General features: G+C 36.3%; 2 protein-coding genes across 52 annotated transcripts in view; one reads left to right on the forward strand and one right to left on the reverse strand.

Moving 5' to 3' along the window:
- Window positions 1-382: 382 nt before the first annotated feature.
- On the forward strand, window positions 383-7,167 carry nyx (nyctalopin). 2 transcript variants are annotated; one of them, XM_005167738.6, is made up of 3 exons: window positions 383-1,933; window positions 2,072-2,112; window positions 4,076-7,167. In XM_005167738.6, exons 2-3 carry the CDS (start codon window positions 2,088-2,090, stop codon window positions 5,458-5,460), a joined length of 1,410 nt encoding a protein of 469 aa, XP_005167795.1. In that variant the 5' UTR covers window positions 383-1,933; window positions 2,072-2,087; the 3' UTR covers window positions 5,461-7,167. The 2 variants fall into 2 exon arrangements, with proteins under 2 accessions (XP_005167795.1, NP_001071085.1); NM_001077617.1 differs by lacking the exon at window positions 383-1,933 and having other exon boundaries at window positions 2,088-2,112; window positions 4,076-5,460.
- A 3,214-nt stretch (window positions 7,168-10,381) lies between these two features.
- Window positions 10,382-26,854, reverse strand: part of caska (calcium/calmodulin-dependent serine protein kinase a) — a 243,983-nt gene continuing 227,510 nt past the window's right edge. For 19 of the 50 annotated variants that reach the window (XM_017357643.3, XM_073911574.1, XM_017357641.3 and 16 more), the window contains 7 exons: window positions 26,645-26,841; window positions 26,297-26,412; window positions 15,877-15,957; window positions 15,709-15,789; window positions 15,424-15,626; window positions 15,089-15,172; window positions 10,851-12,133 (listed from right to left, as the gene is read on the reverse strand). In XM_017357643.3, the coding sequence (XP_017213132.1) occupies window positions 11,957-12,133; window positions 15,089-15,172; window positions 15,424-15,626; window positions 15,709-15,789; window positions 15,877-15,957; window positions 26,297-26,412; window positions 26,645-26,841 (939 nt within the window). In that variant the 3' untranslated portion in view covers window positions 10,851-11,956. Of the gene's footprint in view, window positions 12,134-14,877; window positions 14,905-15,088; window positions 15,173-15,423; window positions 15,627-15,708; window positions 15,790-15,876; window positions 15,958-26,296; window positions 26,413-26,644; window positions 26,842-26,854 lie in introns of all 50 variants that reach the window. The other 31 variants (XM_073911571.1, XM_017357642.3, XM_073911573.1 and 28 more) reach the window with 4 other exon arrangements.

The raw sequence follows: 26,854 nt of genomic DNA on the forward strand, positions 1-26,854 counted from the left end.
GGTGATTCTCAGTTTTTAATGATTCAAGTCTTAACCACTTGGACTAAAGTATGCATGTTGATGAATTGCCGTTCTGTGGGGGATGTTTTCATCCACTCTGGGGGATTTAAGTCTTAATTTGGCTACATCTTTCGCTGTTTCAGCAAAGGAAAGTATTTTTGATGACATCATAAATTGACACATTTTGGGAAAATGCTTTAAATTAAAAGAAATATAACCATGCACTGGGCAAATTGACTACCCTTTCATTATGTTCGTGGCTGCTTTTGCCCCATTGACTCATTATAATGACTTTTTGTTTGTTTTGTTTTTTTATTGCAAAGCTGTGACGCCATATAATCATGCATTACCAACAGGAAAAACCACCAACAATCAAGAATTCATGGTTAAATGCAGTCATGGATTTGCAATTAAAAAAGGTCATGATAATGGAGATCAATGGGGCAAAAAAAACTAGGAAGGATAAGGTAGTCAATATAAACAGTACATGAGGGTTAATACAAAACATGCATTTTCTTTGTAAAGCACCATTTTTAAAGAAAGACGTAGTTTAAACTGTACCTTGTGTATTAGTGTATTAAAAAGTGTATTAGTAACATTTTCCAATAATTACCAAACAACACAATAACAATAAAGAAACGCAAGAAATAAGCATGATACTACAAAGAAAATAATGGTAATAATAATTAAAATAAAGGAAAATAGATTATTCTTTTTGAAATTTTGACTAACCTTTTTTTATTTAAGGCAAGACAAGAACATTTTCAAGACAGGGGTGTCGCATCAAAAGTGAACTCTTCAGTCATATGATCTTGAACAGGGCATTTCAACTAATTAATTTTATTTCTGTGGAATTGTCTCATTTAAAATAGTCTTACCAGAGGACACTGTTTTCAGTGACACCTTCCTATGTTTTTAAAAATTAGGCCTGATGTCTTTATTAATAATTTGAACATTTTTCCTTTTTAATTTATAAGCTATTGAGACAGTCACACCATAGGACAGTTTTGAGGTATCTATCAGAAATGTAATACCACTGCAGTTTTTATAACGAGGTCCATAGAAAACAAAGAAATTGTGATATGATGTCAATACTAATTTATTCGTTTTTGTTGTGTGACCATGAAAATAATCACGTCACAACCCAAATACAGATTAATCACAAATGATTACATTTGAACTCTTTTACATCAAAAGTGGTGGTTAATTGAAAGTGTCTCAAAGTGTCAGGCAATAATGTTGTTTCACTGTTAAATATGAATAGTGCACCTGATCTTTTTTATGAATATTTTACTTCGTATACTTCTCACAGTAAAATATTTACTTTAAGATCCAATTAGAAGCTAAATAAAAGATTCTATTTGTTACTTGTTTTTGGGTCATATAAGTAATATTTATACGTTCGCCAATAACGTGCTCCTCAACACGAGAAACTCAAGGCAGGTTTGTTTATAGGTGCGTCCTTAATTGCTGTCTTTGCCAACTGAAAGTGCCCCTGTTGTCCACCATCCTGAAATCTCACTGGTGAAATAGATTCTAATGAAAGGTGTTAACATATTTGGCAGATGTTTCCTGAAAAGTTGACATTAGTTTATGTTAGCGTATCTGGCAGCCCCAGGTTTATATAAGGAGATTGCAGCCTGTAATCTGTATGTACAACTGAGGCCCAGCGGGTCATTTCTGCTCGCATTGATTTCAGAGTACTGCTTTAAACACTCCTAATCCCAGGATTTTTCTGCCATTAAGTGATGGCTTTCTGAAGGGGAGTGCTGATGTGTGCAGAGAAAAGCACAAACTGACTGATGGCACCTTTAATCCATTCATATTTCCACTTGGAGCGATGTGGTACAGACATAGGCATGTTGGCTGAACTGACGGATTTACTTCGGTGCACTGTGTGTCCAGGAGAAACTTTACTGAAGATGATCGGCAGGTAGGTCTTTTGGGGCATTTTGAGAATTTAAATTGAATGCTTTCAAATACAATCTTCCATTTTCTCTTTGTAACCGTATAAATGTCAAATTGTGACTTATATCTGCTAAATATTTCATGTCCTGCTAAATAATCACAGCTGAGAGAAGCCAGTGATGTGTTTCATCATCAATATTGCCGGTAAGTACATGATTCCTGCTGTTTTGATGCTAAAGGTTTGTTGTATTTCCATGACATGACTGACTGATCTTATAACTGCAAAAAAAAAAAAAAAAACTTCAATTCAGCTGATCTCAATAAGAACATCGTATTAAAGAATGTAATCAATTTACTGTACAGCATCTCTACTAATAGGAGGTCCGGGAACAAACAAGACCTAGTGTTTTTGTGTGATTTCTAATCTGCTCTTTTCTAATCAACATAAGTTTAATGTGCAGAACAGAGGGAGGCCACACATTAAATTATTCCTCCAGTCTGTGATTGTGTTCTCTGTAATCTTCCCATAACTGCTGGGAGAACGAGCACGACTCATTTGCAAAGTGACTGCTTATGCTGCATGGCTAGCGTTTTCTCTATCATTATAATAGAGTTCTGGTAGTTCCTTTGTAAAGTTCATTACAGGAATAAATCTCATCAATTCTCTGCAATAGACCACATACTTCCAGTGGAAACCAATGCTGTGCTATTTAACACAGATGCATCATTGTGGCTGTTTAAAGTTCAATGTGATGTGAATACACTGCTTACTTTTTAAACCTGAACACATTTACTGTCAGTGTTTGAACCTGGGCTATGCTACCCTACACTGCAAAACCCAATAAGTTAAGGTAACTAAAAGCATTTGAGGAAACCGATTGCAACAAATCATTTAAGCTCAAAAACTTTTCCTAATGAGTACTGTGAACTTAATCCATTTGAGTAAATGAAGCAATTTGAGCCCAGTAAAACCCAATAAAGGAAGAGAACTCAAAACAACTGAGTACTGCAAAACCCAAACAAGTTAAGGCAACTCAAACAGTTGGAGGAAACTGATTAGAACAAACTATTTGAGTTAAAAAATGAATCTATTTGAGTACTGTGAACTTACTCCATTTAAGTTGAACTAATGAGATATTTAATTACCTCATTACCCTCAACACTGACATCCAACCTCTTTTCAAATGTGTAGAATTAAGTTTCAGTCAATTTGTTTCATTTGATAAAGTTGACTTGGGTTTTACACTGTAGATCTGATACAAAATCTGTAAGCTTTATGTTTTTATGTTTTTAAGGGTTAATAAAAGATCTAAATTAACTGATAATGAGTTACATGAAAAGAGAATGCCTGTTCATTGATTTAGATTGTTTCTCAATAAACCACAAAACCTCATTGTGGCTAAAATTGACCAAATGATATAAGGTGTGTCACAAAAATACAAATAACTGCCAAAAAAAAAAAAAAAAAAAATAGGGAATTAGGGGGCACCAACCAATGCCAAGCAGTCTACATCAATCATGTAGCTCTTTCATAAATGTTCTATCATATGCCATTTCGAGCAAATCTTTCTATAACCATTAGGATTTAAACGTTATTACTTATTTTTAAAACCCCATACCTGGAATTGCTTAGGACCCCCAAATCACTAAGTCCGCCTCTGGTTCAGTTCACATATAGTCTTAGTTAAATGTGCTCAAGCTAGTTTTTTTTCCCTCAAAGTTATTAATTTAGTTTTTCTCTTAATGTGTTTTTTTAAAGTTTTTTTTTTTTTTTATTGCAAATGTAAATGTTTTTGGTATAACAATGAACACAGCATAATTCCTGTTTTTTAACCCACACATAAAAAAATGCACAATAGGGTGCTCAATCCTGTTCCTGGAGATCCACATACCAGCAGAGTTCAGTCCCTGTAATCATCACAATCTGTATTCCTCAACACTCAGGTCTGTTTGATCAGGATTGAGCTTTGCAGAAAGGTAGATCTCCAGCAGGTCTAACCTTGCTCTTTGCTCTCAGAGTTTTGCTAATTAAATAACCTTCACAAGCTAGTTAAAATCTGTGCCATGACTAGAAATCTACAGGAAAGCAAGTTTGATCAGGTTTGGAGTTTAACTCCAGCATTGCCTACTCCTGATCTAACACATCTACGTTCTGTTTTTTCCCCAGTGTATTTCCTCCTCCTCCCTCCTCATGCCCTGTCCCTGTGGGCTTGCACACGCTCCTGCCCTCCCACTTGCACATGCACTCAGGAGAAGAGTTGCAGTGTCCTGTGTGATCACGTTAACATGATGGACCTGCCCAAAGAGTTCCCCTGCGAGGCATCTTCCATCAACCTGGACAAGAACAGCCTCAAGTTTCTGTCTGAACGGGCATTTGGCACACTGCCCTCACTCAAGACACTCTCACTTAAATACAACAACATATCCTTCATCACACCGGGAGCATTTAAAGGGCTCCCCAACCTGGTTGAGCTCAAGATGGCCCACAATGAGTACATCCGTTACCTGCACACTCGTACCTTCACAGCACTCAAACGTCTGGTGCGCCTGGATCTTTCCGATTGTAACCTGTTTAACATGCCAGATCGCATCTTCCTGGAGCAAATCACCCTCAAGGAGCTCCTGTGTTTCCAAAACAACTTTAGACGCGTTCCTGGTGCCCTACGGGGAATGGAAAACCTCACACATGTTTACTTGGAGCGTAATAAGATCGAAGCAGTGGCTTACAACTCGCTGTTGGGCCTAACCAGTCTCAAGTACCTCAACTTGCAAGAGAATCGCATAAATGTAATACATGATGAGGCCTTCAAAGATCTAATCCGTCTGGAGAACTTCTACCTAAATGATAATCTCTTGGTTGACTTGCCCCAGCAGGCTTTTAAGGGTCTAAGCAACTTGAAAATGTTGAATCTTGGTGGCAATCTGTTGACCAATGTCTCCAAAACATGGTTCAGTGACCTGGTGGAGCTGGAGGTACTGTACCTGGATCGAAATCGCCTCTCTTATATAGAGGATGGTTCCTTTGAGAACTTGACAAGCCTCATCACGCTGCACCTCAACAGCAACAATCTGACATCTCTGCCTTTCTCCGTCTTCCAGCCCATCTATTTCATCGGCCGTCTATATCTTTTTCGAAACCCCTGGGAGTGTACCTGCGACCTGGAGTGGTTAAGGGAGTGGATGGAGAGTTATAAGTTGGTGAGGGACATCCCGTGCGCGTCCCCATCCTCCGTAGCTGGCTTGGACCTGAGCGAAGTTGTGTTTGCTCACTTGAACAGCACCTGTCTGGATCCCCCGGAGCTCAACATGACCACATCTCTTCCTGACTACCCCACCGTGGAGAACAAGTTCAACAGTCTCATCTCCAAACTGCTACAGCAGGAACTGAGGGATGAGATGGTCAACATCACAGACAGTCTGAGGAACGGCACACAGCAGGACCCTGCTGAGAGTCAGGTTTCTTCTGCACATGGACTGTTCGGTGCTTCTCAGACTGTGTTTCTACTTGTGGTTCTTTTCCAGGCCCAGTTTGACTCCATTAATGCCTCTTGAGATTCTAATGAATACCAAAAGGGGTTGAAGCGCATCCAAGAGTGGAAGTAATTTTCCAGTAGTTTGGATGGGAATGGATTTAAGGCTGTGGTGAAACGTTTGATGTGTCTTGCCATGAGCCCTGTGTTTTCTCATGTTGAAAATGCAATTCTGGCACATGAAGCTGGAGATGAATGTCTCCTTAAATGAATGGAAACTGCTCTCGAAGAGAAGAATGTTAACCAGTTATTGTCTACAAGACTAATTCTGGACAATAATGAAAGAACTGTTAAACGCATCTGAAGGCCATTTTGTGAGAACTGAGACTAATGGCATGAACGCTTTTATATTCTAGCATTTAATTCTAAACACTTTGATAACGCATCTATAGTATGAATATGTTTGTACATGTTCTGTTGCGTAACTGTGTAACATTTGTTGTGTAGGAGATTTATCTGATAAAGCTTCTCAATATCATTTCACCAGATGGCACAACACGCTGTCCTCTTTTGTTTGGTTCACTGAGCTGGGTAAGTTTCCAGTTCTGGAAAATGCATTAGTCCTCCTATTCCGTAAAGCTTAAGTGCACTCGGTAACGTAAGCTGCTTCATATTGTAACCAAAAAGATTGGCTTCATCATGGTGTTTTACTGTTATGATCGTGTTTCTTCTCTATGCAGAGCACAATATGCACAGGTGGATGATGTCATACTCTGAGCCATGATATATATGTATATGTAAGTGCATGTACCCATGTGATGTGCATCTATAATGGTTTTTGTTTATTTGTGATTGAGCAGTACTTTAAATAAACAAAGATTTTTGCATAAATAGTCAACAAAATGACTCCTATCCAAGTGCAAGAGACTTGAAAATGGGTTGCCAGCCACAGCATGTCTATTATTAGCTTCATATGAAGTGTGTGTGTGTGAATACATTTGTTCAAGATCAGTCTTGCAGCACTGGCCATTTGACACTCAGATGAACTATGTGCATAGTGTTGTAAAACTCAAATGTCATGTTAAACTTGCCTCAGAAAATGTTTTTATTAAGTTTAGTTACAATTTTGAATGGAGTGTGAGAAGTTTAAGAATACACTCTTATGGTACTGCAGTAGCCAATAAATGCTTGTGTCGCGATATTTTTTATTTTTTTAAAAGATGAGTTTTTAATTTAAAATTTCACTTAAACTTTGGTTCTTTCCTGCTCTCATTTTCAGTTCTGATGAAAATGTTTATTCATCATTGCAACACAATGTTTGTGTACAGTTATGGCTTTTCCCATGTTTAATCCTGGGCAATTAATGTTCAAAAGATCGCTTTTTACTCGAATATGGAGGATCGCAATTTAATTAGTCGCTATAATAATAATAATAAATAAAATTTCAAGTTTTAAGTTATTTATTCTGAGCCTGTTAATAAGACATGAGGTTCAGCAGAAAGTCTAAATAATGGTGCATATACTGAAAAATATATTGTGTGGGATTTTTCTTGCTAGTTATCAGTTTTGAATGCTGAACGACTTTCTTTAGTCAAATGCCACAGCTGGTGACATTATCCAAAAGCTTCATCTCATGGTTGAAACACTGTTTCACTGGCTATTATACCTTTAGAAACAATCAATTCAAAATGTTGTACTGTTTCTTTTATACCTTACAATGTTGAATATTCATACATGTTTTTCTATTTTGGTATAGATTAAAGATTGGTAAAGATTGTTCCATGTCCGACATTAGCCTAATGCCTGAAGTTAATTGATATGGTAATTTGGTCTTCAAAACATACTGTATGCACCTGCTCAGTTTATGCGTTTTTTCCAGGTTGGATAGACAGCGATCTGATTTCTGTAAATGTTCCATTTATATTTGATCACATGAATGCATGACTGTATTTAACTAGGTTACGACAAATACACCTGCACTTTTTGTAATTTATGAAAGCGTAAGCGACATGTCTTATTTATTCATTTTCTTTTGGGCTGAGTCCCTTTATTAATCTGGGATCGCCACAGCGGAATGAACCACAGACTTATCCAGCATATATTTTATGCAGCCCATCCAGCCACAACCCATCACTGGGAAACACCCATATACACTCATTCACATACATACACTCTGGACAATTTAACTTACCCAATTCACCTTTACCACAGGTTTTTGGACTGTGGGGGAAACCCACGCGAACATAAGGAGAACATGCAAACTCCACACAGAAATGCCAACTGACCTAGCCAGGGCTTGAACCAGCAACCTTCTTGCTGTAAGGCGATTGTGCTACTCACTGCACCACCAAGCGGATGTCTTATTTGCATACAAATTATTTTAGATTCAGGCTGCAAGTTATCACAAGTGCACAATGCAAACTCTGATTAGTATCATTAAGGCAGAATAAAACACCTTCTGTTAAATATGTGCGAGACCCCATTAAAACTGTTAAGTGTTTACATTAATTTGTGTATAACCTACTTTCTACTAAACAACTTGCCTTTGTAAACTAACAAATCAGTATGTGTTTTTTACATTACATTTGACATTTTTTACATTATTTCCAGTATATGTACTCTGTTGTTAATGCTGCCATTTGACATCAAATTAACATTTTAATTTAAAAAATAAAATATTTGTAAAAAATGAAACAAAAATCTCAAACGGTCAACATTTATGCATTTGGACATTTATCTGTCAGTCATATAGACCAGTGTTTCTCAACCACGTTCCAGGAGGACCATCTGCACATTTTCCATGTCTCCCTAATCAAACACACCTGATTCAGATCATCAGCTCATTAGCAGAAATAACTGAAATGGGTGTGACAGACTAAGGAGACATCTAAAACATGTTGTGCTGGTGGTCCTCCAAGAACTGATACAGCCATTACACCTGTGCTTTTACTTAATTTTTTTTTTTTTTTTAAATTTTGAGAGTAATATCTAGATAGGTGGTTTCAACAACCACTAGATGCTTTCAAGCCTGTCCAGTTACGCCTGGAAACCACATCCTGAAGTGGTTTGAGCATCTCTAACGTTAATATCTTTTAAAAGGCATTTACACTTTTATTAAGAAACACGCATGAAGACGTATTGGCTACTACAGCTAGCTCTCATTTAGCCATTAATGAAATTCGAATAACTATAAAAATAATATCTATCTAAATGAAATAAAAACAAAAACACGATTTTGTTTTCGTTATAACTGTTGGGGAAGGGCTGGGATATCTGGTCAAACGTTTCCGTGAGCTATCTTTCAGATTTGATTTTTATGGAACCATCAAAGGTTGTGTATAAATCTAAACTGTAGTTTTACTATTTGAGCGAGAAAAGTGTCAAATAGTGATGGGAAATCAAGAAGTAAGTTCAGGATAGCAGTTTCTTTCTTACCTTTATCTGCACTGCAGCGTCTGTCCATTAAGGATGTCAGGCGCTGCCCTCGCCTAATCAACGACACATATAGGCTATGCTAATTAGCTTGTTGACGTGTTGTTTAGGATTTTAGTGTGTATTAACGGCAGTTTTCGAATACCAGCAATTTATTGTTAGCCCTGGGTTAAATAACCAAGAATTCTGCTTATTCAGTGGTGAAAAATCCTCCGATAAGCTAACTGAGGAAAAATTTTCAAATGTGGCTTCTTGGTTGTTTTTCATTTGAATTGGTTAATGAGTCAGCATTAACGTTACAAACCTCTGTTATTAATTATGACTGAAACCGAAATATGACAAAGCTTCCATCAGAAGGAAAGCAGAGTGTGAGCAGGTAAAAATTGAGATGTTGAAAGATGATGGCGCGTGCTGCTCTTCTGTTTTGGGCCTAAACATAATCGGCTTTGCTGTATGACAGTTTGTGTGTAAAACCAGTGCTCAAGACATACAGCGTGAGAAACACGAGTTCAGCGGTTAGGTCTAGATATGGATAAAGCTGCGGATACGTACATCAAGATAGCATAATTTTTTTTTACACTGTAAACAATAATTAATATTTTTTTACTGTACTGTGAAGGTTGGGTTTTCGACTAGGCTTTAATAAAACACAGTTTATTGGGTGATTGGGGAAGACGTTAAGTAACACACAATTAATGGGAAATTTAACAAATAATATAAATAATTCTCGTTAACTTCGGTCCGCAACCGTATCTGGTCTAGCAACAACCATGTTCAGTCTATTCATTCTAGCTCAAATTCACTCTAGCTCTACCAAATATAAAGCAGCACAATTCTTTGGAAGATTGATTAGAATAATTAAAGTTAATAGAGAATAAAATAAAAACATAACCATGAAGGATGGCACTGGAGACTGGAGTTTCATTCATTCATTAATTTTCCTTCAGCTTAGTCCCTTTACTAGTAAAATGAACTGCCAACTTATTCAGCATGTTTTTTTACATAGTGGATGCCCTTCCAGCTGCAACCCATCACTGATAAAGGAGACTGTTTTTATGCTTAAAATCGCAAGAAATTAAAATACCTATTATATATATATATATATATATATATATATATATATATATATATATATATATATATATATATATATTATATTTGTATATTTGTGTGTGTGTGTGTGTGTGTGTATATATATATATATATATATATATATATATATATATATATATAATATTTGTATATTTGTATTTGTGTATATATATATATATATATATATATATATATATATATATATATATATATATATAATATTTGTATATTTGTATTTGTGTATATATATATATATATATATATATAGAGAGAGAGAGAGAGAGAGATTAGTCAGCACTGAAGCCAAATCTGAAGCTTATCTAACAAAATAACATACGATAATGGTCCAAAAACGAGTACACACAAATTTATATGTTATGGAAAATATTAAATAAGAATTTAAAAAAGAGAAGCAAAAAAGAGAAAGTAAAAAATTTAGTTGAAATTTAGTTGGTTTTAATTATTTTACAATATTAAGCTTGAATTTAATTGTATTTTCTTTTAATATTTAAATATGTTTGGTGACTAAAATACTATTTGATTAAATAGATCCGTTTAATCAATCTGTTTTGTTTAAACGCACCAAAACACATTGCCTATATTCAGTGAGAAATGGATACAAATATATATTTTCCAAATGGGCTGTACTCAATTAAGCTGAGCACTGTATTTAAAAATACTTCAGACGTCCAGAATCAATGGTCAAGAAAAAAAGAAAAAACACTCTGCGTCGCTCTCAGACACATAACTGGGCATTGATCTCGACTGCAGTCACACAGAATCAAGCTGGCAGGGCGTGACCCGCCACAGCTGCTGGGAAAAAATCCGGAAAAACAAAAAGGCCAAAGAGGAACGAAAAATTTCCATTGGCCCCATCTCTGCCAACTCACACCGAGAGCTAGGCTGAGCAAAAGAGCTGGATGAGAAAACAGCAGAGGACACCACATCTTCACCACATAAAAGGAAATATATATTTAAAAAAGAAAAGAAAAGGGAAAAAGACACACTCATACCGAAGAGCTGCTCTGTCATCAATAGAGCCGTTTTCACAGGGCAGTTTGAGGAAACAGTTTTATCATATACAGAACCATTGAGATGAACAGACCGCGGCCTCATTCTGCTGCACAGAATAAAAATCTGATTTCGTTTTTAACAGTAATACTCTCAAACAACACACTTCTGAAATGCCAGTATTCATTTTCAACCCAAAGCCCATAAATCTTACAACAAATAAAAATTTAGACCATTTACAAACACATTTTACTACATAATTGGTAAAAATAAACTGTTTACAAAGTTGCCAAAATGCAAGGGATGTGCATAGGTCTTTTTTTTCCCTCCTGGTCACCGGCTCCACCTGTTTGAATGTGTTCGTCCCGCCGAATGGAATGTTTTCTGCTGTGGGTGACAGTCTGGACACAGCTAACACTGAACGCTCGTGAATGTTCACATGCATGAGATCTCATTCAAATCTCGAAAACATTTATGCACGTCTTTAGAGAGACAGTATCCACGTGTAGAGGAGGGCGGATTGGGAAAAGTAGAAAGAAAAAAAGTGTGTTTAAAATGAAAGCTGAATCGGTGGGTTGTGCTAAAGCTAAAGCAGCTGGGGTCTGCCGCATGGATAATGTGGGATTATGTATTATGGCTGAGTTAATGGACGGGCTGGACAGATGAAAGCTACGAGGATTCTGTCGGAGAAATATTATGACCAGAAAAACGAGCAGAACCACAGGAAAGGAAGTCAAGTAGGATACTGTCTCTTTAAATCCAACGTCAACAAAATGTTGCCTCCTAGCTATATAGACATGACAATATTTAGTAATTTATTTTATTGATCTTTTTTTTCATTAATACAACACTACGTCTAGGTAGTCTGTGAGGGGCCAAGACTGGGCTCACTGCAGGTACATCGATGTTGCTGAATGTCAGAGGTGGGCTTCTGTTTGCATCATGGGAAACTTTTCAAGTTTTGTTTTGTTTTCTTGCAGAGACGCACTGTTTAGTGTGAGGTTATGAAGGGCGTAAGGTTACAGGTTGATGGGCTTGCTGTTTTAGTAGACCCAGGACACCGGAACCCACTGGGCGGTGCTGCAAACCATGTCTATGGCTTCCTCCAGGAGGCGGATGGTCTCGTCAATTTCATTATTGATGATGGTTTGGTCAAAGTAATGTGCATATGTCTTCTGGAGGATCTCAGACTCCTTCTGCAGCCTCTGTAGCGACTCATCCTACAGCGCAAAAGAAAAAGAGTGAGTATAAGAGCCAAAAATGGGCCTTTTAGGACATTCGGGATAGAAAGCGGGTAAAATCGGACCCTGTGGCCATTTAAAGGGGTTATATGTTTGAATGTATTAATAACTAGGATGTCTTTGAAATCCTGCACACTGATTTTTATGTGAAGGACATTTTTGGAAGAAAAAGTAAAGCTTGTGACACTCTCCCCTGTTCTATGATATGGAAGTGAATGTTTTTTTTAATATAGTTACTTATTTTTGTTGCACAATATATTTCTCGTTGCTTACCACCAGAGTCAAATAGACTTAGGTTTTGCATAATTTTAGAAAGCATAAGTTTTGCTACGGTTACGCCTTCTGTCCACACTAGCCTGGAGTTTTCAAGCCCTGAAAATCTAGCATTTTGGAAACGCTGAAAAGGCTATTCTGATTTTAAAACGCTGCTGCTTTGTGTCAGTGTGGATGGGGGAAAATGGAGACATCTGAAAACGGAGTCGTTGTTGCAGACATTCGCCTATCTGATTGGGCCTTTTTCTCAATATTATGTACACAAAGTTCAGTCTTGCATCCTTTCCTTTTATGTTTAGACTTCACAAGTTTGATATGGAAAACAAACTCCCAAGGACACATCAGGTAAATCTTCAAATGGAACGATATACTTTATAACTTCATTCACATCACCCTGGTTACGTTGTTTAAGAATAAAATAAAAACATGATATAAGGAGCTGCCTATTTTCATTTTGATTATAGCTACATATTTATATGACCGTCATCTTCACTGTATGCATAATTATAACAAAACAGAGCCTATAACATAACTGCATCCGTTAATTTTCATTGAAAAATATGAAACCCACCCTGTCTCCTTTGCTGAATATCAGTTTTAATAATCAATAATGGCTAATATAAAAGTATAACATCTAATAAGTTTATAAAATGTTGTAAATATAGGCAAGCAATCAGTCAAATAGGCCAAAGCAGAGTACGTGGTTACATAAATTGATATATTAACTTGTTCTCAGGTAAAGTGTTTTGGCTAAGCACAAGTAATAGATTTAAAAGACAGAAGAGTCTTTAGATAAAGACAAGATTAATTAGATATCACGTTTAACAAATATAGTGGGAACATAGACAGTGAAAGATATGGACGTAGTATCCGTGACGTCACCCACAGGTTTATGAAGAACCCAAAGAGAGCTACCAGTAGGCGTGGCCAACCGTCGCCATTTTGTTCGCAATTCATCGCACCAACGAGGGCATAACAAATAAGGGCGAAGAGGCGGAGCTACAGACACGGTTAATATTTCATTACCTGCGACTCGTTTGTGTTCTGACCACATGTGCTTGGTTATAGACTTTATCAATAAAGTGTTTAGACTTTTAAAAACACTATTGTAACACATTGTGCCACTAAACATTGTTCTTATGACGTTTTTTAACAAGAGGAAAACGCAAATTACATCCAAACACTTATCAGTCTGCGTTAGTAAATGCAAGGCTGCAAAATACAGATGAAATCCAGGCATAACACTGTATGACAACACTTCAGATGATTGTTCTAGAGCCTACAGCTAATAAATCTGTCAGATTCTGGAGTGCATTACAGTTCTAAATAAAAATAAAAATGATGAATGATCTGAAATAAAACAAACACAATGTGGGAGGTGTGCTCAAAGCACCCGCTGACTGCCTAGAGCTCAGACGTCTGCATAGGCTGCAGTGCATACCAGAGTGTGTGTGGTCCCGTGATGTGCGTTTTTCGCAATGTAGTGTGGACAGAGATCTTTTCAGAAACACTAAGTGAAAAGCCAGTGTGGACGCCGATTGTTTTAAAACTAAAACATAGTGTAATCAGGGCCTGACTCAGTGATGCTCTTATTACTGTATCCTTCTGGGCCTTAAAAGTGAAGTTGTAGAGGCAGAAAACCATTCAATTTGAATTGAAATGCATTCAGTTGTGTTCTGAGGATGAAAAAAAAAGTCTGAGGTGTATGGAACATTATGAGGATGAGTAATTAATGAGAGAACATTCGGGTGAACTATCTCTTAAAAACTGCAGTAGACTTAACACCCATTGCTAATAACAAGGGTTTGAGAATTCCACATGTACAACTTTACATTCAACCCTTTTGATCCCTAAAGTACATGAAGATCTATAAACAGGGCATTAGGCAGTAGGGAATGATGGAACTTGTTTATATATACACTACTGTTCAAAAGTTTGGGGACAATAAAATTTAATAATGTTTTTAAGCAATATCGCTTACGCTCATAGGGTCTGGATTTATTCGATCAAAAATACATGAAAATACTGTGAATTTATTTAGCAATTTAAAATGTAAAACAGTCTTCGATTTTTTTTTTAAGTTGACTTTATTTCTGTGATAACAAAGCTGAATAGTCTGCATCATTACTCCAAGTTTTTAGTGTCCCACAATCCTACAGAAATCATTCTAATAACATTTAAAAACACTTTACATTTTATGAAGCATTATAAAACTATTTATTTTTGTAACATTATAAATGTTTTTGCTGTTAAATGTGATCAATGCAATGCATATTTGCTAAATAAAAGTAATAACTTCTTTTATAAAACTAAACTTTTGAACAGTAGTACAGCTCCGACAGGTAATGGAACAGGGTTTTCTTAAAAACAGCCAACTGTCCGTTTGACCTTAGCTACAGAGGTCATGAATGGAGGTATTTTGGGATCTAAGCTGACAGCCTCATACTCACAGGCAGCTTCCTGCACCATCTGGGAAGCTGAGCGAGATGTAGGGAAAGGTAGAAGAAATTAAAATACATGCTAAAACACGATGCATGCAAAACAGAAAACAGATCAGCTGAAGACAAAGAAGGAAAGAAGTTAGATGGAGTTATTCTGCCAGTGAAGTGACTCATGCCGTGGCCTTTTGAGAAGTCCATGTATTTTGGATTCTGATCTCACCTCATTCATGCCAGGAGTGATAGTTGGTGCAGCTATGAAAACCACATAGGGAGCAAATTCAGCTGTCCGTAAAACCTTCAGTGCCTGAAGAGAATCAAACAACACAAGACTAAGGAATGCATTACATTCTTAAGCCAGCATAAAGAGTGTTGCTGTGCTGTGCTGAAAACCCCATAGCGCCTTTGTGTTGCTGATCACAAAATCTAGGTCTTTGAAATAAACACCAAAAACCAAAGCATATTTCTGGAAATCCATTAATGGTATTGCATAGCTAAAATGATCAACAAGGTTACTGTATGAGCAACTTCTCTCATTAAAAATCTCTAAACGTTCACCTGTGGCTCTACGTCCAGTATGGCTATGAGTCCCTGCTCATGGATTTTGCGTATCGTCTCCAGCCGTGTGCCGTACATCGCGTCCTCGTGGCTGCCGTACTCCAGGTAATCGTTGTTGGAGATGTCCTGCATCATTTGGTCATGTGAAACAAAGAAATAATTCTTGCCGTTCTCTTCATCTTTCTTTGGAGGTCTGGTTGTGTCTTTTGGAGCAGAAATAAGTTTGTGTTTACCCACTGATCAGGACTGGTGCACAATAATAAAGATTTTGAGAAAGCTGCTTACGTGGAATGGGATAAGCAAATCTGTCTGGGTGTTTGGTGATGAGTGTGTTCTTGATGTGTCTTCGGCCAACACCGTGAGCACCTGCCGGTCAGCAACAAACCATGAATGTAAGAGACGTGTGCTTTATGACAACAAGCAATGATTAAGAACTCTGATCAACATACTCACCTAGTAAAACTAATGTTTTCCTCTTGAACGCCGGCAACTTCACTACCTCCTCATATGTGACAAGATCTAGTTGATCAAACACTAGAAAAAACAAAGATTGTTATTTAATAGAGAGGAAGAATTGATTGTAAATATGTGGTATGTGGTTATTTAAATAAAAAAAGAGAACAAAAAGAGAGTTTTTTGGGGGGTAACGCCATTAGTAGTGTTTGGGTTTTCTCTCAGACTATGAGGACTGTGTGCATGTGTTTTGGCTGCTTATGCAAAGTTACAGGCCTGATGGGTGATTTGATATGGTGTCTGACTGTCATCAATCTCCACTGCAGCATGGAGGCTTCATTTATCGCTCTCTTCCAATGCAGCACACAGAGAAAAAAACATTCACACTCAGCCTATTCAAACCTGTCACCAAAATCAACCTCGGAGACATTTCTCATGCTCCTTTTCTCTATTTTTACTTCATTTTTATTATAATTTCAGTCAAACTAAAATTCAGTTCAACAATTTCAATACATTCAATATTTATTTTTTTTATTTTAATTCACATTTACAGAGCTTTTTAGTACAGAGCATTTGTTGAAATCTAAGAAAAATCATATAAATTACACTAAATTTGTTAGATGAGTAGAAAGTTCAGACATTCATTTGAATAAAATTCTAAATTTCTATGAAAAAATTGTGATTATTGTGATCTAAAATAAAGGTTAATACTAATGCATCTTCTGGGCATGCACAATGAGATTTAAAAGCTACAAATGAGATTGAAGATTATCAACTTTATTTCAGTCATCACCTGAGATTAAGACTACAGCAAACTTGGTTGTATGTTTACATCAATAGACTGAGGGATGTAAACAATAAAAATGGTTCTACCGTATTTTCAGTTGTACATTTTTAAATTTCAGAGTCCAAAAAGTTCCACAAATTAATAAATAATGTTATGACAGCAGTTTTAATGTTAAGCTATGAATGAATTGCCCCTTGTTACAGTTATCAAATGGTTTGACAACAAACAGGAAATGTTCGTGGGCCAATAACATGACCACATTGAAATGGTCTATTGTTATTTGCAACCTAGATGCTAACTGAAGAGTAAAAAAAAGCTGCTGACTATGTTCTTTTGTGTTCCTAGGCAGGTACATGCCATAAAGTTATGGAACAACATGAGTCAGACTAAATGATGAAACAAACCATTTTGTTTTTGTCTATTACCTCTATAAAAGGGCTGCACAATACATCACTTCAGCATCGATATTGCAATATTACCATTCGCAATATTTGCGAGGATAAGCAATGTTGAGTCTAGATTGTAAATATCATTTCAAGTGTTTTTTGAGGCCTGTGACTGAGTGAGGGTTTTAAAAGCATTCAGGCCTAAGAAATTGTACCATTTGTAACTTTGACAAATTAAAATTACTATACATTTGAATACAGATTTATTCATTGGACAACAATAAAACGTTTATATAATTTGTACATTATTTTTCTTAAATTTATCTACGCTTGTAGATTTTCTCTTATAGTTTATGCATGTGTACTCCTCTACAGAATCATCCCAATAAATCCTAAAGGATACATTCTTTCCAAATAGTTATCCAACTCATCTAATGAAATTGTGCTCATATCGTAATGTTAAGATTTTTCCAATATTGTGCAGCCCTATCCTATAAGTATCAACAAAATGAGATGTCGCCATGAAAAAATAGGCCTCAAATAACACTCTTTGCACCACATTGATCGACAAAATATATTGCAATTGTGAACATCCACATACATCTTTTTTTACCAGAGTGTCTCAGTTGCATAACCAGTGAAACTGGCTGCAGTGTGCATGCGGGGGTGTGAGTTGGGGAGAAAGCATGCGTGTTTGCAGAGACGGTGAGTTGACTTGGCTGACAGAAACGTGAGCCATCTGTGTCATTTCCACGTGAAATGTGATTCCAGCACTCATCTCCCTCTCTGAATAGATGCCTTAAATGATTCATGCTCCTCTTTGCTTTGACCTCGAGTCTAAATATGTAGGATGCTTAATGGATTTGCACACACACAGAAGCCTGAGGATCAGTGAATACAGACATAACTAAAAACACAAAACCATAAACACCACACCAACATTCAAACACACTGAAAAAGATCTTTGTTCTGTTGACAAATAACAGGGAGGTTGCTAATAGACAAAGATGCTTTCGGGGTTCATGAAAAATCACCAGCACAGAATGACAAAGACAGACAGAGAAACAAAGAGAACTGAGCACAGACGCTGTTTGCCACAGCATTACAGTTACTTACATGCACAGAGGCCATTGGTAGATAGACAGCATGTAAAATGGACAGGGGAGGGGGGTCATTGAGTTATGACTCAGTTAACAGAACATCAGTAAAACAAATACAACATCAAGCACGCTCAAAGCTGTGATGCTGGAAGCACAGAGACATGATGGCCATCCGTGAGCGCGGGCCGCTCTGGATGGGGCGCTTTCAGAGCGTACGAGACATCGTTGCAGCTCTGAACAATGAAACATGCCTCTAACATACACAGCGACGCACTTGCATATCAAGTCTGGAATCTGAAAGCTGCAATAAAAGTATGCCATTAAGAGATTTTTTCCCGTTAATCTTATAATTGCGAGCATAGCCATGTTCTATAGCATTAAATCTATACATTTCGACACATGCGGACATATTACATAATCAAGTGATAATGGATCATCTTGGTTCTTGGATAATCCGGTGAATTAAAATCTTGACAAATGAAAGACAACTTAAGTGATTCAATTATTTTCTATTTTTATCTTAGCTTAAGAGAGACAAAGGTTTTGTATAGGTTATATAAATGTTTAAAAAAACCCTATGAAAATTATTTTCAATATTTCTGTGCACACACACACATATACATAGATGTATATATATATACATACATATAAATATATAGTTTACTTTTCAAATGTTTGGGGTCTGTAAGATATACGCAAAACAAAGCTGCAAATAATTTGGTATTATTATAAGTATTATCATAAAAGCAATTAAAAATAAGTTTTGCTTGTAATGCAACACAAAATTTTGTGTCTCTGCAATGGGTTATATGCGCAGCTAGTGTTTTTCCACCAACGATAAACTTCTGATGAACGGTTTATGTGATATTATTAATTTCATACAATACAATCAGTTAAAAAGACTAAAGCATTTATTTAGTTGTTGGAGCGGAAGACGTGATGAAAGACCATGTAAATGCAAGCACCTTCAGTAGCAGCAGGCGAGTGCAGAAACTCCACTGAAAATACTAGAGTAAAATAGATATTCATATTTTAAAGACATGGCGAGGAAAAATGGAATTTCATTCTGTGCTTTTTGCTGATATGGCAATTTTGTAATGGCAGTTCACCAGAAGCGCTTGGGCTGGCTGACTGAAATTTAAAAGTCTGTGTGCATCTACCACATTAAGGTAGTTTCTCTGTACCCTTTTCAGAAAAAGGCAGGGCTCTGACATTACTCTGACAATGACAAACAATGCATCTGCACATGTTTTAAAGCCCTAAAATCAAGTATAAATTCCTGAATCTTTATACTGTATATACGGTTTCTGCAGCACAGACAAAAACGCAACACTGAATATTTATTTTTTTAATGTAAACTGGGAAAGAAATCTCAAGTGTATCATTATATTAAATCTGTGTAACTGTGTCTCTTGGACATGGTGACAGCACACAACTAACAACCAAGCCTGGTCCCCTCAGGCAGGATTTTTTTTATGTACTATATTTGGACAAGAACTTTCCCAGGGGAAAATTTAGGACTAAAATCAAGGTGTTTGAGGGGGTTCAAAAACTGTTTGCAGATAATATAGAAAATAATTTTGTGCTTGGCAACTTTGCAGATCTTTTTCATTCAATATTAAACAATATAACCTGAAAGTAAGCCAGGAACATTTTAATAAATCCTGCTGACCCCAAACTTTTGAATGGTACCATAAGTTCTGTGTATGTTTATTTGTTTTTTCTTATTATATGTTTTAATAAGAACTGAATCCCATAATTTTATATTATTTAGGCATATATTATGATAAACGTAACATGAACAAACCTGTCCGAGATCAAATAAAAACAGTCTAGGAGGTTTTTGAACTCACAATATAAAGTGGATTCAGAGAATGTGTGTCAATGCTGAAACAAGGATGAAACAGTGTAAAGGGCGGGGCTAAAAGGACATCTAAATTGTACACACATTGAGCTAATCCACCAGTGACCCCTTTCTGCTTTCACAAAAAAACTGAGAAACACTTCTGCCCTGCCACGTCTCTAAATAGAAATGTCCTAATAAACCTGTTGCTGCAATATTTCTTTTGTCTTGCGTCCAACCAAAATGAAAATCTCCTTCTAAAGGACAACTGCTTCCTATTAGAAAACCTCCAACCATATGTTTCCAGTTTCCCTCCATAACCTGTTCAGGACCTGTACTTTATAATTGGAAAAGCTCAAAGCACAAATCCAACAAAGCCATATGTCTTAGACATACCACACATAATCGGAACAGTTTTACATTATTAAACAATCCTAGAGGAATTCATGACAAGACTTGGGGTAAAAAGGCTATAATACCCCGAAGAGTCCCATTTCCTGCCTCTCTGGCTGAGTGAGCTCAAATCAGACTCAGTAAAGTGGGGCACTGGGCTCAGGAGGGATTATGTCTGATCTGTGCTCCCCGCCGCCGCCGCGCTCAACACAGACTGTTTGATCACCTAAGTGATTGGGTGCTCAGAGAACACTGTGATTCCAGCAGCCCACATCTGATCACATCTACTATCAGCTCTTCTGAGGCCAGAAACACTTCATACGCCAGCAAAAGGGGAAATGCAGATTTAAGATTTTGATCACACATTTAAGATGCACTGCTGGCTGCTTTGCTAACTTTAATTATGCTTGACTGTGTTCAAACCGACCACCATATCAGTATAACAGAATAATTAACTTAGCCAAGCAACAGGTTGAGCCAGGGGTTTCAAAACTAGAGACATGGGAATACCAGGGGTCACTAGATAGCTTGCTGGTTAAGTCTTTCTGCAGATATTTAGAGTAAGTAAGTAAGTAAGTAAGTAAGTAAGTAAGTAAGTAAGTAACAGGTTTTCTGCAGGTTTTAGCAAGTTAAATTTAAGACATTTTTAACTTCATTATGAATGAAATTAGGGCTAAATGCTAAGGAGTTTTTTTGAACAGCTGGAAAACATTTTTCTTTGCCCTATCAAACTTAATAATAATAATAATAGTAAATAATAATATAAGTATTATTTATAATTGATAATAAATAATTATTTTAACAAAAAAAAACATTTATATTTTAGTTAATTCTAAACAAAAGATTTCAAATGTTGTGTCAAAACAAGCAAGCTCTAGTTGTATACATACACTGTGTTTTAACAACCTTTCTTAAAAAAAAATGTTTTAAAGGTATTAAAGACTATAATAAACTAAATGATTGCACAACAGTCTGTCCAGGTCAGCTTCCATAGCAGTAAACACATGAAGAACTTTTAAAAAAGTGTTAGTGTAAAGAAAATAATTAAACCATTACAGTAAATAGAGTTAAAAATTTCAGTCTTGAACAAAAGTTAAAAAAAGTTTTAATAAGATGAACTGTTGGTGATTGGATGAGTGTTAGCCAGATTGGGTAGCAATACATGAACAAAGGAAAATTAATACCTGTTAAAAAAGATTTAAGACCTACAACACGATATTTCAGTAAATTTGAAAACAGACTTTATTATTATTATTTTTTTTTTTTGAGATTTAAGACATTTTAAGACCCTGCGAATACCCTAAGAAAGTATTTATAGCGCTTCACTTTTTCCACATTTTTTATGTTACAGCCTTATTCCAAAATGGATTAAATGTTTTTCAGCAGCAGGAACTGGAAGACTAGTCAGGATAGAGGGAAAGATGAATGCAAAAATGTACAGAGACACCCTGAAGGAAACCCTAAGACTGGGGCAACGGTCATCTTCCAGCAGGACAATGACCCAAAGAACACTGCCAAAATATCAATGGTGTGGCATCACAACAACTGTGAATGTTCTTGAGTGGCCCAGCCAGAGCCCAGACCTAAATCCCATTGATCTCAGGAGAGATCTGAAAATGACTGTACATCGTCGCTTCCCATCCAACCTAATAGAGCTTGTAAGGTACTGCAAAGAGGAATGGGCAAAAATTCCCAATAACAGGTGTGCAAAGCTTGTGGCATCATTTTCAAAAAGACTTGAGGCTGTAATTGTTGCCAAAAGGTGACAAAGTATTGAAAAAAGGCTGCGAAGATCCACATGTGATTTTTCAGGTTTTTTATTTTAAATAAATTTGCAACAATTAAAAAATATATATATTTCACATTGTCATCACGGGGTATTGTGTGTAGAATTTTGAGAAAACAAATTAATTAAATCCATTTTGGAATAAGGCTGTAACATAAAAAATGAGGAAAAAGTGAAGCGCTATCAGTACTTTCCGGATGCACTGTAAGTAAGTAAGTAAGTAAGCAAATAAATAAATAAAAAGCTACTCTACTAAGACCAAACAATAATACCCAAAAGTTTTGTGGTAAGGAAAAAAACTAAATTTATTTTGAGAATGCTAACTGAAAGTTAAAGGCTGCACATTTAAAGGCTCTTATTTACTTCAAACTAAATTCAAAAAATTGATTACATTTTTAATTAAATCAGGCCAAGATAAAGCTCATGTCATGAATTTTAAAACAGCTTGCCAAAGCAAATGTACTCTAGTTGATAAACACCTTTGTGAAAGTAAAAGCTGAAAAATACTTTAAATCTACTTTCACTAAAGCAAATATTGCATTAAGTGCTGTATAAAAAAATGGGATGTGAACTGCAGAGCTTGTGCAAACATACTAGCATCTCTGTTCAGAAGCTTTCATAACTGCTCTCACTTTCTTTGTGTTTATTTTGTCTTTGAGAGGTAAGATGCATCAAAACGCAGCTCTCAGAAGATGGCATTAAGTTGTTCATCATTTAACAAATCCACTATTTTGGTGAAGCTCACCTTTAAACTATACCACACCTGACCTTGTCCAGGAAGAATGATGGCATCTTTTGACATCTTATGTGTTCAATCATGGTAGCCTTACCATGTATTTGTTAGCCCTACATATTCCAGCAAAGTCTAAATGACTTGCTTATATAAGACGTTAAAAGAAGTGGGGTTCGCTGTACCACTAACACGATCAAATATTTGCCACCTTTCATAATGTCAGGGTCATTTTATCTAGAGGTTGTAAAATGTGCACGCAGTCACAGAACATCTGAGAGCAGCAGGCGCCTGGTACTTCTGAGAGCACAAATACAGGTGCAACTTCAGCAGAGGTTTATATGTTATGCCTGAAGCCAAGATCAAGACATGAACTTCTGAACTTCATATACAGTGATATATGATCCACTCCATGCAGAAACTCTCTCTCTCTCTCTCTCTCTCTCTTTCTTTCCACTCTGGCCCTTCGACAACGACTATTAACTCAAATAAGAGTCTCACTTATGGTCTTTGCTTTCCCCTTAAGAACAAAAGCAAACACGCTTGTTGCATAGTGCGGTATATATGCAGGTGTGCTCATCGGCGATAACAGTTCAGGTTTCCACTGTGGCTGTCTTTAATGAGTCCCCTTGGAGTTGAAAGCAAAATAAAAGGCCCTCTGGTGCGCTCTTAAGGGACTTTGCGGTCAGGGACAGCAGGCGCAGTCAGAAACATGGCAACTTGGCTATGCACCGGCACAAGTGAGCCTGCTATTTGTAGAAACGCTGCAGTCAGGAGCTCTGGTTATTTGAGCCAGACAGCACAGGGCAATATTACCTGTACATACCTACACCACTAGACACACAGTGGCACTCCCTACAGATTCTTACTGACAGAGGGAATCATTCAATTGCTAACAACCATCACATGAGTGTAAACCTTGCTTAAAATGCATTCCTCCTGATTATCTTGGTGTTGGGCATAACTGACAGCATTCTATTGTGCTTATGATCATTTACTTACTGTAGTATTGGACAAAAGAAATAACCAACAGAAATGGTAATTTAATGCATCCTTTTTTGTTCTTTGTACATTCTCTTTATTGTCTATGAACCTTCAACAATAAGGGACAACCCATCACAATAATTATATGTTGCAAACAATAAAAACTTGTATAATTGAAGATATATATTAATACAACAGTTCTGTTTGGTTCTTGAACCTGCAATAACAGCACTCTTATAGCCTCTTTACTCTTATGTATTACTCCGTACACACAGAGTGACAGCAGATCAATATCTCAACAAGAGTACAAAATCAAAAACTTCCACAATATAATGTAATTTTTTAATGTACGCTTTTTTTTTTTAACATATTTAGTTTTTTTAGATTGCAACTATGCAGTTTATTTATAAAGACAGTGCTTATTTTTTAAGCATTATCATTTATTAGATTCAGCGCATCGGCAGCCATTAGACTGTCATTGAGCAGAGCAAAGAGGGTTGACATACTGCCACACGATGGCAACACAAATGTCCTTAGGGGAGGAAAAACTCGGTGTATCAAATGTTTTAAATTACAGCTGATCAAACCATTATAAAATTGGTAAGTGACACTAACTCAATCTCTCTCTCTTGTACTATGTAGTGCTGTATTTATACTATAGTAATCTGGAAGTGTTTGCTTTGCTTTGGCTTTTTCAGGGTTAATTGTGATATACTGATTGCATCAGAAAAAAAATGGAAAATCTCTGTAGACTAATGGCATTTAATGCCGTTCAGCCTTATAATATTAAAATGTGAGCAAAATCACCTGTTTTGTCATTACTTTGGATATTACGCCACAGAATCATTCAAATACTAGCTCTAAAGTGCAGATGTAAAGGAATGGCGGAAGAAAGTAGTTCCTTATACAAAAGGATTTTAGACTCTCCATGTTTGATTTCCTTTTTTATATACACAATTGTGCCGTTGAACTGTTGTATAAATACAATATCACATGGGTAGCAGTGCAATATGGCTGTATTTCGTCACTGGTGGGACACTAGGGCATTTGGCCCATGGCCTCATGCCAACACACGCTTCCCACCAGTGCCTATATACAGCCATATTGCACTGCTACTTGTGTGATATTGCTTATATAAATAAATAATTAAATAAGTCAAATAAGTCAGAATTATTAGCCCCCCTGAATTATTAGCCTCCTTATTTATTTATTTCCAAAATTTCTGTTTAACAGAGAGAAAATTTTTTTTCAACACATTTCTAAACATAATAGTTTTAATAACTCATTTCTAATAATGGATTTATTTTATCTTTGCTATAATGACAGTAAGTGATATTTTACTAGATATTTTTCAAGACACTTCTATACAGCAGTAGAAGTAGGCAGGTTAGGATAATTAAGCAAGTTATAGTATAACGATGGTTTGTTCTGTAGACTATAGAAGAAAATATAGCTTAAAAGGGCTAATAATATGACCTTAAAACCTTAAATTTTAAACTGCTTTTAATTTAGCTGTAATAAAACAAATAAGACTTTCTCCAAATATTATTAGACATACTTGTGAAAATTTCCTTGCTCTGTTAAACATCATTTCGGAAATATATATTAAAAAAAAAATTCAAAGGGGGGCATATAATTCTGACTTCAACTATATATATATATATATATATATATATATATATATATATATATATATATATATATATATATATATATATATATATATATATATAAAGATTGTAATGTGTTTCACACTGGCATCCGCAAGACAGGCTTTAAAGATTAAGGTCTTAAAAACAAATGTTTACCATTAACCATTAATTGTGTATCAGTTCATCTCCCCAGGAGCCAGCATGTTTATGTGACATCATACATCCACATCTCAACAGTCACTCTACTTCCAAGTATCAAGCATGACTTTCAAAACATATTTCCTGCTCTGGAGGTTAATGGTAAACAGTACACTTGATAATCATAAAGGCTTATTCAACCTTAAAGACTGTTCACATTGAGGTGATAACCATAACAATAACAAAAAACAAAGTTTTAATAACTGATCAAATTCTATGATAAAACTTCTTCAGCACATCTTTATTAAAATATGATTTGATAATCACTTTAAAACAATACTAGCTGAAGAGTAATAAAAGCATTGAAAATCAGTCAGAAATCATTCATTTTAATGATAGCGTCATCTGTCAAAACTGTACTGCGAATGCATATATGCACTCTTTGTTTATGTGCTAGTCTGAGTTATTGTTATAGCTATCATTCTCGGTGTGATTGGGCCTTTACTCTTTTTTTATGGGTCACATTAAAGATTACTAATAAGGAAGAGCTGATTGACCAGCATGTAGTTTTTTATGTTTGTTTGAAGAGAGAAGAAGAGGAAACCCCATTTTAAACTCTACCTGCGTTGTGCTTTGCTAGGTATTTGTCTTTGTACTGCTTTTTTTTCTTGCCAAACCAAGTACAGCTCGCCTGCTGTTCTTGCTTTGTTTTCTCCATGGCTATACAGGCCACCCGCCTAGAACAAAACAAACAAAAGAAACATGTGGTGAGTGCGCAGCATAACTGTCGGCCTTGATGGCAGTGCATCATTAAGTGCTTTTAAATCATACTGAGAGCGACTTGCATTCAACTGCATCTTCTGTCCCTCCTCCAACAGGAGCAGCCAATCACAATCTTCTGGCTTCCATCGTACAAATGAAAGAAATGATTCAAGTGGTCATTCTGCTCTAGGACAGGATCAAACTCACCACTCCTGGAGTTCTGGGGAGGGAATGAGCCCCGCTGTGCCATTCTTGGTGTTCTCCAGCTTGCCCTGCCACCAGTTATGGTCATCTTTGTTGATAATCTGGATTATGTCACCCACTCTGAAGCGAATCCCGGCCTCTTTACAGGGGATGAGGTCATCTTTTACCGGGTCATACTCGAACTGTGCTCGTACATAAATCTGAGAAGAGACA

The sequence above is a fragment of the Danio rerio genome, chromosome 9 (genome assembly GCF_049306965.1).
Source record: "Danio rerio strain Tuebingen ecotype United States chromosome 9, GRCz12tu, whole genome shotgun sequence".
In the NCBI taxonomy this organism is placed as follows: Eukaryota; Metazoa; Chordata; class Actinopteri; order Cypriniformes; family Danionidae; genus Danio; species Danio rerio.